Genomic DNA, 17,627 nt, shown 5'->3' with positions numbered 1-17,627 from the left:
TATTACAACACATATGACTCACTAGCCCCTTTCCAACACTATACTGAGGAGGGGATCACAAATACCTTGTTACTTTCTTCTGATTTTTGCCTTTCCTGAAGCTGGAGTTCAATTTCTTTACAAGGCATCCATTATCACTTTTCATTCCAACCAATAGGATTCAGAAGGCATTTCAGGCTTAAATTAAAGCAGATATTGATGACAAATTGTTGAAACAAAGATGAAGTCATAAAACAAAAAGAGGGGGAAAATATCCTTGCCTAGGCTGTGATCCTGCAAAAACTTGTACAAATGCTTCACTTTATTTGGAATGCATAAAATTAAGCATGTAGGTAAATCTTTGCAGGATTTAGATTCTACTCAATATTGGGAGAGGGGATGGTCATCCCTGAACATAAATCATACAGTATTGTTTTAAGATACCAGAAATGTCTTTGGTCTGGCTTGACAGCAGCAAACTATATGTGTCTCTCAAATTGAGATATCACATATCTCAAGGAAATGATTCTCCCTATGCCACAGTGGGTCTCTGTTTCATAGCATTCCTCTTGGCTGACACATGCAAATCCAAATTAGGGTAATTGCCATTATTAAGACGGTCACCATTCAGGGCAACTGCACCTGTTCCCCCCTCCTCCATAGTCCACCAAGGCTTCTGGCTCCCAGATGTCACCTCTTTTAGGCAGAGACTTGTGTCCCTCTCCCTCCTGACCAGGATTTTTTTCTGGCTGCACAGTTCCCTGCCTACACTGTGATATTACCAGCAATTCAGACTGATGAAATAGGCCAGCATCTGTGCTTTGCTTTCTCTCAGAGGGCTATGAACAACTGTAATTGCCAGCAGTCACAAGTTACCACACAGCTCTTTCTAAGCAAATATGTTTATTCTTCAGGTGACAGCAGCACAGAGAAACAATTTTTAAAAAAATAAAAGAACCTACATGCATGTTAATGAGTTTACCAGAGATCATAGCTAACTCCAACAAGGGCTCTGGTAGGAGTCAGTCCTTCAGTCTCCACTAAGGGGTTTTCCTGGGATTATAAATTCATAATGTCCTTCACTTGTAACCACGGGAAAACTCCTTGGTGGGGTTTGAAGGACTGACTCCTACCAGAACTAAGCATAACCAGCCCCACGATAATATATAACCTTTTGCATATAATATAATGGACTCCAGAGCTGTTTGAACTTAACTAAGTAAAATTTTCCAAGGATATTGCCTATCTGCCACAATAACCACTGAAACCAAACCAGAGTTCATAACATCTGTTTGAATCCAGTACGGATGATTCAGACTTTGTACTGATCCCTCAGAGTGGCTGTTTTCATCATGGAAATTCTGCTTATTTATTGATCAACAAATTGAAACATCTTCAGGTTGAGATGTTACTTTAGGCTAATTTTTTTCCTGTTCCCAAATTTACATGAACTCAATTAATATTCTCATTAAATAGCCACTTTCTTGATTTCATCCTATGTAATCTCATCAGTTATTTATGCAACAATTTCAGTTCCACACCTTTAAAGACAAACTGTCCACACCCAAGACCAGCTGCACACTTTTCTTGATACAAATTAAAGCTGACTATGAACTTTAATATAAAACCATAATTTGTATCCAGATTACGGTATCACAATCAGCAATATTGATACCTATACTGTTGTTTATTAAAATAATTTGTTCTGAAGGACATTGATTCTGGTAACTAGCTACTGTTAATTTGGCCTAAGTGTCTCCATTCTAATTCTAATGCCTGCTCATGTAATTCTCACCTGTTTGGAGATGACCATTTGCTATATATTCTGGAACTGGTTGAACATTACATTTGTGGAAAAGATATTGACTAAAGTGAACATTACAGTATAACTGCCTTGCACGCCAAGCCTATGCCTCTTAAACACGGTTACTAGGCTTTAAAAGTTGTCAAAAGAAAACATCTCTTGGGTCATCTTAGCAGCCAAAAATACTCTGTGACATGGAAAGCTAATGTGAATCCAACAGTATGAGAATGAATGTATTCTTTTCTAATAGAAGCTGCTTCATTCCAAGAGATAACACAAATATTGCAAAATGAGGAAGATAAATGCAGTCACATATGGAGACCTAGGGAGACATATTGGCAGTCAGGGCCATAGCACTCCTCCTATCTTTCATCTTTCTGCTTCTTCTCACTGTATTCTCAGTGTTGTGGTTTTGAGAAAGTTAAATTCCAGATTTGGGAGAGATTGGAACCATTGAGATAGCTATTGTTCTCCCTTATTTCCTATTTATAATACTGTAAGATGTGGCAGAGTCTGCTTACCTAGTACAGAAAAATCTATACACAGTCATAGATGTACACACACAGAAAAATGAAAACATGGGTTTTAAAGCAAACAAACCTATAAAAGCCTTGATGCTCTACAGCAAGAACAATAAAATACTTTGCACTTTTAGAAATGCTTTCTATCAGAGGCTATCAGAGCCCTTTACAATACTTAATGACTTTCTGCTCCTTTGTGGGATAGCACAGTACCTTTTGCTCCTAATTCTCAAAGGGGGAGAAAGAGGAATGGTGATATTAAAGGGACATATCTTTTATTTACATATGTCTATTTTCTGCAAACAAACAAGATAATCATTTAAATATTTTTCTAGTGTATAGAAGTACAGTTCACTTTAAAACTTTTTGTGATGGGATGTCTATTCCACACAGCTGGTGAAAGGTTAATGTGAGTCTGAGAGGCCAATTTACCCACCTGGTTGTACCTGGTGGGTGGGCCAGAGTCAGACCTAATTAATGATGAAACTCAGCAGGGGAGAAGTTAGGTGGTATAAAATAGGGGAAGTTTGGAGCAGAAAGGGACTATAAGGTAAAACTCAGCAGTTACTCTTCTAATAGAGAATGAAGAGATCTGTAAGGAATCAGATGGCTGTTGCGGGTGAGGAGAAAACCCAGGGAAAGGCTTGGTAGGAAGAAGTCCAGGGAGGTAATATCAAGAAATCTAATGGAGTGAATCTTGACTGCCTGTCTTAGGGTCCATGGACTGGAGCCCAAGGTAGAGGGTGGAACTGGGTTTCCCTACCAACCACTGGTAAAATGGTATGAAGCCCTTAAAAAGGGGTACAGATTACTGGAAGCCTGGAGAAAAGGGTGTATGAATTACTGATCCCAGTCACATCTATATGCTATGTGGATACAGGGCTTTTTTAGGGGTGATGGAGTGCACTTGTCAGACACTAGGGCTATCATTTGGTATGGGAATTGGAGAGAATGGGTCAGGTGGGGAATAGCTATTAGGCACTCTGGGTTTGACCAGTCTAGTTGCTGGTGCCTCCAGTAGCCAGTGAAGATAAAGCCTAAAAGGTTTAGCTCCCAGAAGTAAATAAGACCTGGGATTTTGCTGGTGGATCTTGTGCCTACCAGAGAAAGGGGAGACCCGAAGTCGTTGCATATTTAGGCATCGTAGCAAAATGGCCTGATTTTTTTAAGGGGGCTGCTCCTCACCCACGGTCATATTGATTGCAGTGTGCATTGTGATTATCATGCTAAAATACATTCCTTGGCTACAATCACAAGGATTTTAAACATTAGGCTCTTTACGATTGGTTTTAAGCCGACGTGCTTAGTGGATCTATATATGGAGGAAGAGCTATATGAACCACACCGTTGTTCTGGTATTTTGTTCATGACGATTTTCTTTTGCAGAAATTCTGCATACGGTGTGTGATGCTACCATCTTTTAAATGTATCTTTCATATTGGGTTGCAACAAATCGTAAACATATTGTAAATTTTTTTTTTATTAATTGTATAATGCTGCAGATGTTGGAGTAGGTTACAAAGTACAAGGAAAGAGACATTTCTTTCCCTAAGGAGCTCACGCTCTTTTTTTTTTCTAATAGAGATTTGTTTTCCTATTGACTGTATAAAAATGGTGCAGCGAGATTAGTGGTAGAGATGAAACAGAGAGGGGGGAAGAGAGAGACTTCCTGGAAGAAATGGGTTTCAGGAAGGGATTTGAAGTTGGAGAGAAGAGAGTCCCTTAAATTGTGAAGGACCATGCTACAGTCACTCAGTAGGACTACTCCTTTGTGTGAGTGTTCACTAGTGTGTGTAAGGGGCTTCACAATCTGATCCTCTGTCTTAAGTTTTTCTTTGTGTGAAAAAATAATACTGAGCATCAAGGTTATTTCTGGCGAACTTCAGTATGTGGTCTCATTCCTAGGTTGTGCCTTTGTCTTACTCAGCCAAGCAAGGAAGTAAGGGGGAGTAAGCCTACTCTCTCTCTCTGCTTTGTCTACCAAGATCTTGGGTGTGGATCTGTTGTGAGCACAACTCCTGCTCTCAGGATACATTTTTTCCCCCTGCAAGCAAGTGTGTGGGGAACAGGGAAAGCCCCCTTGTCTCTCTTCCTCCCCACTTGCTGGTCAGAGTGTCAATGTTAGGGAGGAAGTAAATTACATCCTTTTAAGGTCTTGCAGTAAAATACTTTCCCTTACCTACCCTCAGTGCAAAAGGGGCACCAGAGAGGAATTGTGGCTCAGAGACATAGTGCCTCCTGGCCTGCTTTGAGAGTAGCCTGGTACATCTTATGCACCACCAGTACATCAGGGCTGTGCCTAAAGACACAATTAGTCCTAAACTGGCACCAAAAATAAATAAATAAGTGTGAGGGATATCACTCCTGAGTGAGTGCTCTATCAATTCCTGCTTTATTATAGTCAAGCTAATCTGTAAGGAATATGGAACCAATAATACTTCAGTGAATTCCACCATGTTATTTCCTCTTCTGGGGATCCAGGGGAGCTAACATTCCACTCATCTTCCAAATGTTCTTGAAAATTCTAGAGCCCTTTATTTAATTTAATATTCTCAGATGCAGTTCTTTAATGGTATGCTCACAAACACTAATGCATTTCATTATCTGAGGGAGTCTTCCTGCTATTTTCTTTAATTTTTAAAAAGTTTAAACTTTTCAGACACTCTTTCCCTCCTATTTCTGCTGTGTTGAGGAGTTCCAGTGCAATAGAGATTGAAACAGGTGGGTATTTAACCAGTTTTCTTCAGATGTGTCATCCATCTCAGGAGAGGAATGGGGCAGCCAGTGCATGTAGAAGTTGGTGATAAGTAGATTTTGTGAAAGTTCATTTATTAATTTATTTTCTGTCATTTTGTCATTTTTGGTAGCATAATCACTTGACTTTGTTTTTAGTGAAGATTTGAACTTTTCTAGGGAATTCACAGTTGATTTAAAGATAATGTTGAACCAGTCCTCATAACTTGTCTCAGCAACAGAACTTGGCCCAATAAAAGATCATCTACCTATCATCATGACTAGTGAAAGTATTTGATCCATGTCCTATTTACAGCCTTGTTTTACCTTTTGACTTCAAAGCTCATGAATCTGCTTTTCACCTCTGGTCTGACAGAGCCTAGATTTGTTAGCCTTCATTATATATCTTCAGGTACATCTGTTCTCAAGGCTTTCCTGCAGTGGGAGTTGGGGAGGCTGAATGGTGTAGTGGGGAAAGGGGTTTGGGGTAAGATAGTTTTATGTAGGAATTGGAGTTGAGAGAGATTTTGAACCCACTGGTAACTTTTTTGGTATGTTTTTAATTTGTGCACATAACCTAGAGCTCTTGATGAACACTTAATCTAAAGTAATAATATAAATAAAAAGTGAGTATGTAGATAGTCACAATGCCTCACCTCAGTCATACATACAGTCTTGACTGAATATACTCAGTTCAACCTTTTCATCAGAGGTTTTATTTCTCCAAACTTTTAATTGTCTTAATTTTCAGCAATTTGGCTGTCTGTTAGAATTGAAATACTCATTCAGTTGGGACTAACTCCAGCTACGAGAGGAGTAATTACTTCTCTTATTTTACACATCCCCTACTTCCTCCACCCCAAAAACACAATGCAATGTAAGATTTCTTTTTCTGGTGACAGTGTTATATTGTAGACACATTCTGCTCTTTTCTGGTATATTTTACCTGACTCTTTCACCTTTGTCTGGCTATACTGAAAGGAGGGCAGGAGACACTTGATATGGATTTAATCAGGCTGCAACTTTATTATTAGATGTCTGGGACTATCCAGCAGATAAGAGTGTACAGTGCAGGTAACACCATGTTCATTCAAATAACTACCCAGGGCTATCACCAGCCCCCTTTCATTTTCCATCCAGGTCCCCCCAGCTAACCCATGGCTTGGACCTTACCATCCCCCCCTTCCCCCTCATAGGAGGGTTAAGGTGGGCTATAAGAAAGGGGGGTTGGCTCCCTGCCATACCAATCGTAGGAGCCCTAAACCCCACCATTCACCATTCCATTCCTTTAACCAGCATCTCCTTTTAAAGTCCCTTATCAGGCCATTTATCTGGTCACTAGATGCCTTTCCTATGGACTACCTGCACTGGACATATACCCCACACTTACAAAATGAGTTGAGACATATGGCCTAACACCCTTCCCTCCTCACCATAATAGGTTCTCCCTGACACCTGCTGTGGGGAAGGCAAAAATAAACCCACTCCACCTAAACCAATATAGTGGTGAGGGAAAAATTCCTTTCCAGCCCCTGTAAAAAGAGGAACTAGCACAATGCCCATAGCAAGTCCCTACCAAAACTGATACTCCCACCTCAAGGGGAGGGAGGGTGGGTGCTGCCTTGCTGGCTGCCTTGAGAAAGGGCTTCTACTGCCCGGCTTTGCATCTTTTAAAACCTTCCACCCTTATGTTTCCGGGGATGAGTCAGCATCGCCAAGCTGACCCTCACCCATCTTTTGTAGCAGTTTCTGACCTCTTTCTCCGCCTCCCCACCCCAACACCTGTAAAGTACTGCTACCCTTCCTCCAGCAGCCCGGACAGCGTTCCTTCTCCCCATCCCCGCTTTAGGTGCAGTGCAGTCATTCTCCTAAATCCTCTCTAGCTCCAAAGAATTCTTCAGAAGTTGATGTGTCAAGTTCTAGGAGCTGAGCTTAAATGACTCACTGATCTATTTTAACAAATGCATGATAATATAGCATTTGTTATCTAATTTATCTAGTGAGTCATCAACTGCATGCACTATACATAATATGGATATGATTTACTAGATCTATTTGATTCAAAAGATGTATTAGATTTGGTAGGTGTTGACTTGAAGTCATCTTATGTTGAATTGATCTGGCTTACAATGATGTATGTCATTTTCCAAAAGCAATGTATCTGTTCTGATAAATAGCCTATTAATAAGTGAAAAAAATAATTTATTGCAACAGGTGAAACATTCATTTAAATATTATGTGTATGAAAGATACATACTATATTTTAGGATTTGATAGCTAAGCAATATACTGTGTTCATGTCTTAACTTTTCATATATTAAAAGTAACGTTGAACAATATATCTGCACTATATGTATTTCTGAGTTTTGAACTAAATGCTGCTTCACATTATATAAGCTTTATTTATACAAGATTACAATTTAGAAGAAGACTGACCTTAATTGTTCTTTTGTGAATGTATAGATCGTTATGAGAAATCAAACTGCTGATTAAGCAGCTACAACCATGCCATCTTCCCCAGCTCAAAACTTCCAGCTGTACATAAGTGATGATTCACTGATTTCACTGAGTTCTGATGACATCATAAACCACAAGAGCAAAGCTTTGAATAGTTTACTGAAGTCATACCACCAACATGGACTGATAGATATCATGTACAGTTAGTGTCTTCCAATCTTATTTTAGTATAATGAATGTGAATTGGAAAGGAAACAGTGATTAAAGCTTAAAAAGATGAGTTCTAACAGTTGGGAAAGGAAGTATTTTAATCTGTTTCTCATTTCCAGAACTTAAATGAAGGAATATGCTCTGCTGCTGTATGCCATCTTCAGTATAATGCTCTCTGAAGAGGTAATATTTTTCATTGTCGTGAAGCAGTTTGATTTTTAAACCATTGGGCTGTATTCCGCTGGGGTGGGCAGCAAAATCGGGAGCTAAACCTGCACACTGGGGAAAAGTATAGGCTCAACAGCATTCAGCCCCTGCTTCCAGAGTTTAGGGTAAACCCCTCTATTCAGTAAAGGATCAATCCCTCTGAGTGGTACAGGGCTGGAGGAGAAGCTGGGGAGGCAGCTGAAATCTGTTTAAAAGTTATTTCTAGTTGAACCATTAGTAATTGTCTCTGTGAGGGGAAGTTTTGATTTCCATGGCGTTGTCTTGGAAGGGAGAAGTGGGGCTGTGTTAGTGCTAACACGCTAACGTAGGAGTTAGGAGCCCAGGGACTGCCTTTGCAGGTGACCTGTGATTCATGCAGATCTTGCAACATCTTTGGGGCTCCAGATCTGCTGTAGCAGTTGAAGGTAGTGGACTCTCTCGTCCCACTAAGAAAATGATTAGGGGAAACTCATTTTTTTGCAGGCAGAGTTGCCTGTTGCCCAGAAATTGTAAAGATGTGTTACGGCTGAGATCTTGCTACAGAGAGAGCTGTACACATTTAATGCTTTTTGGAATTATCTCCATATCATTGTTCCACAGTTCTTAAATTGTTTACTGAATTCATAGTTTGATGGTCAGTCAGGCTAGTCAGATAAAAAGCTAATTTTAGAGGCTTAAAACAAACTAGGCATAACAAGGCCAACCTTTTTCAAAACTGGTGTGATGTGCCTTAGTTTTTGTTTACCCAGATTGAGATCTCAGATCTCATTCTCAGGGTGCTCAGCACCCCAACTCCCATTCTCTTCAGATAGTCGTGGGTCCTCAGCATTTTGGAAAATGGGAATAGGAAGTCTTATGTTGGGCACCTAAATATCAGTGGTAACTTTTGAAAATGTTCACCATAATATTTCTTTATTAAGGACGCATCTGCCTATCCTTAAATTTATATGGATGTGCTCTCTACTTGTTGCAGAATGGAGGTAGTTGATCTGTATGTGAGATTTGTGCCATTTCAGATTCACCATTGGGAAAGTCCCAGAAGTTCTCTCTGTGGCAGAATAGAGGTAGCGGCACAAAACTCCTGCAAATGTGTTCAGTGGCTTTGATTGTTTGTTTGTTTTTTTTATTTGAGGACCCTGGCAGCAGCTTTTTGTTGCTTTGTTGCTCTTTTTCATCTCTCTTTATTATATTTGCTATAGTTTCCTCCCTGTTCTTTCACTTTTTGCCTTTTCTCAAATATTCAGTAATCACTGGTTGCTGACACCTCTCTTGATACAATGGATGTCCCAGAAAAGTCTATAGTATCAAACTCAGATTTCTGTAGCTAGCTGTGGTTTCACACAGTTGAAAGGGCATTTGAAAAAGCTTCTATCCACTTGCAAATTAGCAGGTGGCAATTTTTGATATACTCCTTGATAAGGTGGTCATTCTATTGTCATTCACTTCCTATTCCCATTTTCCAAAATGCTGAGGACCCACGACTATCAAACAACAAAGAAATCCTTACCTCCCCAGAAACAGCCAGAGAAAGCTAACATGGGATTATAAAGGCATGGATCTTCTTTTGAAGCATATGGTCATCATCATCATAGCTTATCGCTTCCAAATTGAAACCAACACCTGGTGTTTTCATTTACCTCAAATAGTTCCTCGGGGGATGACAGAGGGCATCAGGAAGTGTTAAAGTGTTTGTGTAGTCTCTTCACATTTGGGGTCATTGCTCAACTGCCACTTGGTCATGTTGTCACCAGTCTTTGCCACCTTAGCTCTCACACGATTTACACTACACCAGTATTTCCCGTTTGAGGTCAGTGCTGGAGGGTGGAGCTCTGAAGGAGCCAGGTTCTCCAGGATCATTGGCATTTCTCTCTGTTTTGTTACTTTGTAGCCTTCTGGTATTTTGGGGTAAGGGATTCTCGGGGGCAAATATCTTTCTGGACTTCTGCTTCTTGGGTGGTGGTCTGTGTCCATACAGTGTGTGTCTTGGATCATGCATCAGTTTTTGCGTCCCCTTTCTGGGGAAGGCATCCCACCTCACTGATGATGGTGTAATCCCCATGACATTGTAGGGGTTGGTTTCAAAGTCCCTGTCATAATCCTACAGGATTGATTGAGTTCAGTATCAATTTTGTGTGCTTGGCTCAAGTGTGTCCATACTGTGGGACAGTACTTGGTAATTAAGTAAAACAAGACAAGACTGATTGCTCAGAATGTTTTGGGAGTCAAGTCCCCATTTTGTATTGGACAATTTCTGGAATACACAGTTCCTGGAGTTCACTCTTTCAACTTCTTATTTTCTCTTTGTCAGTGTAATGTGACCACCCCCATAGTATGCTGGATGCTCATAGTGCTAAGGACTTTACCATCCCACAGTATCTGGAGTTTTTGCTTGACTTGATTGTATTTCATATGGGAGGTGCACACTTGTGTCTCGCTAGAATTAGCATTCAGGGACAATAGGTTTAGATAGTGGTCTTGAGAAGAATTGGAACCAAGCAACTGGATTTTTTCACTTCAGTCCATTTCAGGACTTCAGCTGCTACCTCTGCTATCAAATGCTACCAGGGTAAGGAGGAGGTGTTTGTTGTTCCTGAAGAAGGGTACCTGCAGAAGGGTATATCTGAGTGTGCCTTCTTGACACTCTCTCCAGCTGAAAATATATTTTTTCCTTTGCTTAATGCTAGCTATAACCAATAAATGAGGACCAGAGGATAATTTCTCTCTTTGTCAATTAACTATCTTACTTGTTAATTTCTATTCTTGGAAAGGAACCATGGTCCAATCTCAGATCGACAAGATTTAATATTCACTGGCAGTTTTTGGTCATGCAATATTTTCATGCTGCCTTTTCCCCTCCAGGAGACTAAATATTTGCTGTTGACCCTGTATTTTCCCGTATTATTTCTGAACCCTTAATGTTTGTGGTTATGAGTTAATCTGATACCTTTAATTCTCAGGTGGCTGTTAGAGCTTATATAGTTTTGGTATTGATTGTTCTGGAGCTTTCCAAGGGGTGGCCTTTCGAGATGTCATCTTCTCTCACAGCTTTGTACAGCTACTTCTTTTCTACAGCAGCCAGAGGGCATTCTCTTCTCCCACTGTAAATAGCACTTGGAGGATGGATCTCTTCCAAGAACATGAATTAACAGTTAAAAGAAATTTTGTCTTTCAAGTACAAAGCTTATATCTGTGAACAAAATAACACTTGTAAATGTAGCAGACTAACCGCATGCTTCATGGAATATAGCAAACTGAAGTAAGTGTGTGTGTTAGTGAAGCCGTGACACAGTCCAGAGAGTCATCAGGCTGCTCACTTCACATTTATGGGTCAATTTTGTACGTTCACTTACAAGACACGTTCTCATTAAATATTTTTATTTAGGGAAACAAATATTTGCCTTGGACTGGAACTGCACATAACAGAATACAGAAACTCATTAATTGTTGTTGAGCTATCCACTACTGAATTTCATGAACACTACTGAAACAAAATGTAAGTGTGCACATATATAAGCAATAGTCACACACTTGTATGTTTAAATATAACAAGATAATAAAGGAGAAAATAGAGTTATAGTACTATATTATCATTGTAGCATCAACAGAGTGCCTTATAGATCCTAACTAATTTTGACAATAGTTCTGTATAGTGGATTATTATTCTTAACAACTTTACAGACGAGGAAACTGAGGCAGGGAGCTTTTGCGATTTGTCAAAGGCAAAGGGAAACAGTGTCAGAGCTGGAGTGAGAAATCTAGAAGTTAATGGTTCATAGTCCTGTGCTCAGAGCACACCACTTAATATTATGCACCATTACTTTCACACCACTATTGCATCTTATCAGCCAAAGGTGGCAGAGAAAAATATGCCATCTACATCCCAGAAGTTTTTTATATATTATACTGTAGCTACTGTACATTTTTATTAAATTTCAAAGTGAAATGAGACTTTTCCAAATGAAAGCTACCTTTATGTGAACTTTTTTCAGAGTAGCAGCCATGTTAGTCTGTATCCACAAAAAGAAAAGGAGGACTTGTGGCACCTTAGAGACTAACAAATTTATTTGAGCATAAGCTTTCATGAGCTACAGCTCACTTCATCGGATGCATTGAGCTGTAGCTCACGAAAGCTTATGCTCAAATAAATTTGTTAGTCTCTAAGGTGCCACAAGTACTCCTTTTCTTATGTGAACTGTTATTCAGAGGGAAGGACTCACTCCTCTGCTCAAAGACCTGCTTCTACTTCCATCATGGAATGCTGTTTATCCTCATAATAGCTGACTTCTGAACATACTCTGTGAAGTAAGATCCTTAATGTCAACACTGCAAGGTTATTTCTTGCTTTTTAGTAAAAGGTAATGGCACAGTAGGGAGCAGGTACCCAGAGGTCATTCTTGGTAGAAACAACAGTCCAGAGAAACAATCTGGAGGATTTTTAAAGAATTACAGAAATACTTTTCATACACTGTCTCTGAAAAAATGACTCTATTTTGTGTAGTATGAAAACAAAATGCTCCCCTGACTGACTGTAGCTACTTGAACATAGTCATTTTCAAGAACTGGATTAGGAGCTCCAGTGTCATTTTGATGAGGAAGAAATATTTTCAATGATTAGAATTAAGAGGCTTCTTGCTGCGTATCCTGCTGCTCCACTAGTCATTGTTTCAATCACCAGAAATAACCCTGCAGTGATGTATCAAACTTTTCTACTTCCTATGGTGCATTCAGAGGTCAGCTGCAGTGAGAATACAGAAGCCTCTGTGATAGAATAAAAGGAAACCTGCAACCTTCTAAATCATCATGAAAGAGGTGAAAAATTGGTGTCTTAAGAAAACAGGATTACTTTTTTGTTCAGATAAAAGGATAAAGGAATAAATTATATTTCTGGACATCTTTGAGAAAAGAGAAATAAAGGCTCTTTAGTATATACCTTGAGATAATGGTTTTGGCTAGTCTTGCATAGTGTGGTGAGTTGAAAGTGAACTCTGTAACCCATTTTAATACTCCGCATTGCCCTGTCATGTTTTCATTTGAGCTATAATTCTGAGACGACTTTTAAGGAAAAAAAACATTTATGCTTGGGAAGCTTAAGATTCAGGAAAAATTTTGATCAAATCTTGTACTTGAAAAACAAATAGCAGTTCATACTCATAAGGAAGTGCTTGCACAGTTCATGTAAGTGTCCTGACAGTTTCTCCTCCAACTTCCTCTTTGACTCCCTTCAGTCTGGCTCCCATTGAACCATACATCACTGTACCCACCCTCATGAAAAACATTTTTTACAAGGTTGAGGGTTTCTTCTCCATACACATTATTCTGTGCAAAAATTATTGAAAATTCCCTACTGACTTCAGCGGAGCACGTGCTTTGAACTGTTACAATAAAACTTATACAAAGTAATTTCCACTAATGCACTGTTCCACTACTGACAAAACATTGCTTAGAGAAAAATGTGTTTTTCCAAATGAAAACGCTGCATAATCTTTTATTACAACTTAATACTTCATATTGTTCCGTGTATTGCAATGGTACTTAGTAAATGGAAGAAAATCTTTTGGTTCTCTCTCGCGCTGGTAAGTAGCAGACTTTTATCTTTTAAAGCTTAAATATTCTTGCTTCATAGCCTCCAGAAATGGAGACGATGTTGAAACCCTATCAGATGGGAATTATTTCTAGATTATTGCTTAATGTGTGCACAGCACTATGAGCTGCCTGTACCATACATAAATGCAGTTTGTAGAAACATGCAGATATGGGAATGTTTTTCTGAATCTGAGCCTCTCTTCATTCACCCTGTGAGCCTTCCTGTCCCATCTCCTCTCTACTAGTTGTCTTTTTGAGGAGACCCAGTAGCCTGCTACTTCCCCACAGAGCTGAGCAACACACTACTCTCTGCCAGAATAGGATTAATTCAGACAGCTTGCTCCCTTATGTTGGCATTTGCTCTCTTCTAGCATTAGGTTTTATTATCTGCTGCAGCTTGCTCTTGCCCTGTTGTAATGGGACCCAGTAATACCTTTCATCATCTCAACAGAGCTGATACTTCATAGTTTCATAGCATTTATGGTCAGCTGGGACTATTATGAATATCTGACCTCCTGCAAAACATAGGCTAGAGAATTTCACCTGGTCATTTTTGAATCAAGCCCATAATGTTTGGATTAGATAAAACATATATTTTAGAAAGACATCCAATCTTAAAGACTTTGCCACTTCCCTAAGTAAGTTACTCCAATAAGTGCCCTCACTTTTTAAATAAATTGAGCATTATTTCTACTTTGAATTGGTCTAACTTCAGCTTCTACCCATTGGATTCCAGTATACCTCTCTCTGCTACTCTAAAAAACCCTTTGCTATTTGAAATTTTCTCCCCATGTAGGTACTTATAGACTGATTAAGTCAACTTTAACCTTCTCTTGAATAAATCAAATAGATTGACCTTCTTTGAAAACTACCTTACAGTAAGATACTATTTTCCCTGACCTTGAATCACTCTGTTGAGCTAAATAGTATCTTTAGCTCTTTAGCATCCTTTATAGTGTTCCAATAATGGTCTCACTGATGTTCTATATGGATGTAACACAACCCATCATACTTCTATATTCCCCAGCTTGTACATGCAAGGACTGCATTAGTCCTCTTAGACACAACTTCACACTGGGAACTCATTTACAGTTAGTTGTCCACTGTGATTCCTCAATTCATTTCAGAATCACTTTACAGAATACAGTCCTTCATCTTCTGTGACCTACTTTTTGTTTCTAGATTTGACCTTACATTTAGCTGTATTAAAGCTCATTTTGTTCAAATGAAACTACCTTACACATTGCTCTGTTGAACTGACATCTTTATTATTTGCCACTACACCATTTTATTTTTGGTATCTACAGACTTTACCAACAATAATTCTTTACTTTCTTCCATAACATTGACAAACTTTGAATAGTATTGGGCCACAACAGAGCCTTTTACATGACCCTACAAGAAACAGCTCTATTGGATGATACTTCCCAATTTATAATTAGTTTGAGGACTCTGTTAGCTGGCTTTTTAATAAATTTATTACATGCTATATTTTTTAAATCAAAATATTGTGGTAATGAGTCAAATTCTTACAGAAGTGTAAGTATATTATGTAAACATGGTTATCTTAATCAAATTTCTCTTCTTCAAAAAATAACCTCTGAAGCATACAGTCAGTGCTCAAAATCCAATCTTCCATTTCCATAATATCAATTAATCTTATGGGGAAGGTAAGGAAGTTGTATTCTGCAATTCCACTGTGTATTTGGGTTTAAGCTCCAAAGTGCTTTTCAAATTTAAAAATACCATATCAGCCTGAGCTGGTGGGGATGGGAGTTACTGAGTCCTGCTGTCCTCAATGGGAAGACTGAGACTTGATGCTGAAGGTTGGGAACTGGTGTTGCTGTTGCAGGGCTAGCAACTCCTCTGTGCCTGTCTGTTCTCTCTGAAGCCATCAGCTCAGGTGTCAGGCCTCGTGCATTTATCCTACCAGGGTGGAATCAGACAGTTTTCCCACTCTTAAACCAGGCCCTGGCTTACAGTACCCAGTCTAACAACTGTGCTTACCCAGCAGGTCCAATTGGGCTCAGCACCTCCATTTCGTCTCTTCAGGAGCCTACGATAAGTGTTGAATATAGTGACCAGACAGCCTTCTTAAATCAATGTATTTAACCTTAACTATAGGAACAAAGCCTTTAGAGCAAAGGCTTTTAAAATAACAAACAATCTACATGCATATCTATCTTAACTAAAGCCCTACCATCTTGTGATGGGTGGATCAATCAGGGCTATCTTTTTTAGATATCCCAGTGGGTTTGGGGTGTGAGAATGAACTGGTCCACAATAGTAATTGCCTTGCCTCTGGATAGAGAGTCTTTTAAACTGTTTATGGATCTTTTACTCTGCTGGCTCCCAGAATTGGCCCCCTGGTAGCAAAATAAATTATGTAAGTTAGATGACACACAGAAATAGGATCTTCGCAGTTAATAGCTCAGGCATTGTTTCTTAATAACTCTGAAGTGTTTATTGGGAGATGGTTTATGTTGAGTCATTCTTCTTGTTCTCCTTACAGCCTGCTATTAAATGAAACCAACCTACTCATAGAGTAAACATCCCAATAACCAGCTCATATATATTATTCATAAATTGTTTCAGAGCAGCCCCATGACTGACACAACAGCTATATGCAGGTGCCTTCTTTCTGCTCCCTGTATCTTAATACCTGCAAGACCCGAGGACAGTTATAGTGTTTAAGGGGATTCACCCAGTCTTTCTAGAAGTGGGATTTGGGGTATTACTGTTACTTAGCTGAATTTTGCTGACTCTGAAGGCTGGGATCTTCCAAAGTGCTCATCATTGGCCTAACTTTCTTTCCACTGAAGTCAGCAGGAGTTGTACTCTTGCCAAGGCTGGATTTGGCCCAGTGTGCATTCTCCCAGAAATTTTTTTAAAAAAATCAGTTCTACTGAATTATAATGGACTCTACAGAGCTCCTGTTTAGAAAAATAATTCCAGTTGTTTAATCAAAGGGAGAAAAAATAAATGAATGGCTCTTTCATTACAATATGTTCATTTTTACCATGTAGTACCTGACTAGGTGGGGATTCATTTTTTATATATAATTACAAAACTATGTTACATGAATAAAAGACATAAAATAAACATGCAGCGATGTGTAATATATCATTCAGGTATTTACAGAGCATAGAGACAGGTGTTTAGAGAGAATTCTTAATAAAGATAAATTACTGAAACTTAGTTACATGCCTGTTTCCCATATGAATAGACTGTGAAAAGGATACTAAGACCAGATTAAACATCTGTGATGTTGTGGACACTAATTATCTTTATGGTACTTTATCCTGTTGCACGTTCAGATGGTTGTGGGCTATGTAGTCATACCAGGGAACTGAGCCTCCCAGCCTGGATCAACAGACTTGGTGCTGCAACTTCAAAGTGCTGTCTATGCAGCTATTTTTTAGAGCACTAGTGTGAGCTTGGAGTGTGAGTTTGCTTCTACGAGCTGTGTAGACATATCCTCTAAATCCCCCTCTCCTTTCTGCTGCTCCATCTCTTTTTACCTCTAAACTCATGGCATGCAAGATTTGGAAATGTTGCCTTCAGTTCTTCTTCTACAACTCCATCCTGAATAATGTCTGATTGGGCTGCCATCCTCTGCACTCCACAGAAACTGCTCTCACCTGGCTAACTCTTAGGGCCTCTGTTTATTAATCCCTGTCCTTCTTGCTGCTATAGACACCCACAATCAGACCTCCCTTCTGAAAATCTTGTCTTCCACTGACTTTCGTGACACTCTCCTGATTCTGTGCCTATTTTTCTGATTATGCCTTCAGCACCTCTTTCAGTGGGCTCTCTTCCACTTCCTTTGGGGTCCCTGAGGACATTGGACCCTCCCTTTTTTTCCACTTTAAACCCTCTCTCTGAGTGATCTCATCCATTCATATTACTTTTAGTTTTTCGTGAGATCTGGTAGTGATGGAGGAGTTTACTGAGATATCTGTTGGAAAAGTAGTGTGGCAAAATACAAAATATGCAGAAAGTTTTTAGAATGTGTTGGAGATAACTTCTTGTTTCAGAAGATAAGGAAGTAACCTGCCGCCAGCCACTTTGGTCTTGATTCTGACTAACAGGGAGGAATTGGTTGTGATTGTGAAGGTGGAAGACAACTTGCA

At 39.3% G+C, this 17,627-nt stretch overlaps 1 protein-coding gene across 4 annotated transcripts in view; it reads left to right on the top strand.

Annotated features, from left to right (window-relative positions):
* The first annotated feature begins 2,856 nt into the window (after positions 1–2,856).
* Positions 2,857–17,627, top strand: part of IQCM (IQ motif containing M) — a 156,327-nt gene continuing 141,556 nt past the window's right edge. For all 4 annotated transcript variants that reach the window (XM_043545797.1, XM_043545796.1, XM_043545798.1 and 1 more), the window contains exon 1: positions 2,857–2,923. In XM_043545797.1, the coding sequence (XP_043401732.1) occupies positions 2,887–2,923 (37 nt within the window). In that variant the 5' untranslated portion in view covers positions 2,857–2,886. The remainder of the gene's footprint in view (positions 2,924–17,627) is intronic.

This window comes from Chelonia mydas, chromosome 4 (genome assembly GCF_015237465.2).
Source record: "Chelonia mydas isolate rCheMyd1 chromosome 4, rCheMyd1.pri.v2, whole genome shotgun sequence".
NCBI lineage: Eukaryota > Metazoa > Chordata > Testudines > Cheloniidae > Chelonia > Chelonia mydas.
This window is presented reverse-complemented; position numbering and strand designations above follow the sequence as displayed.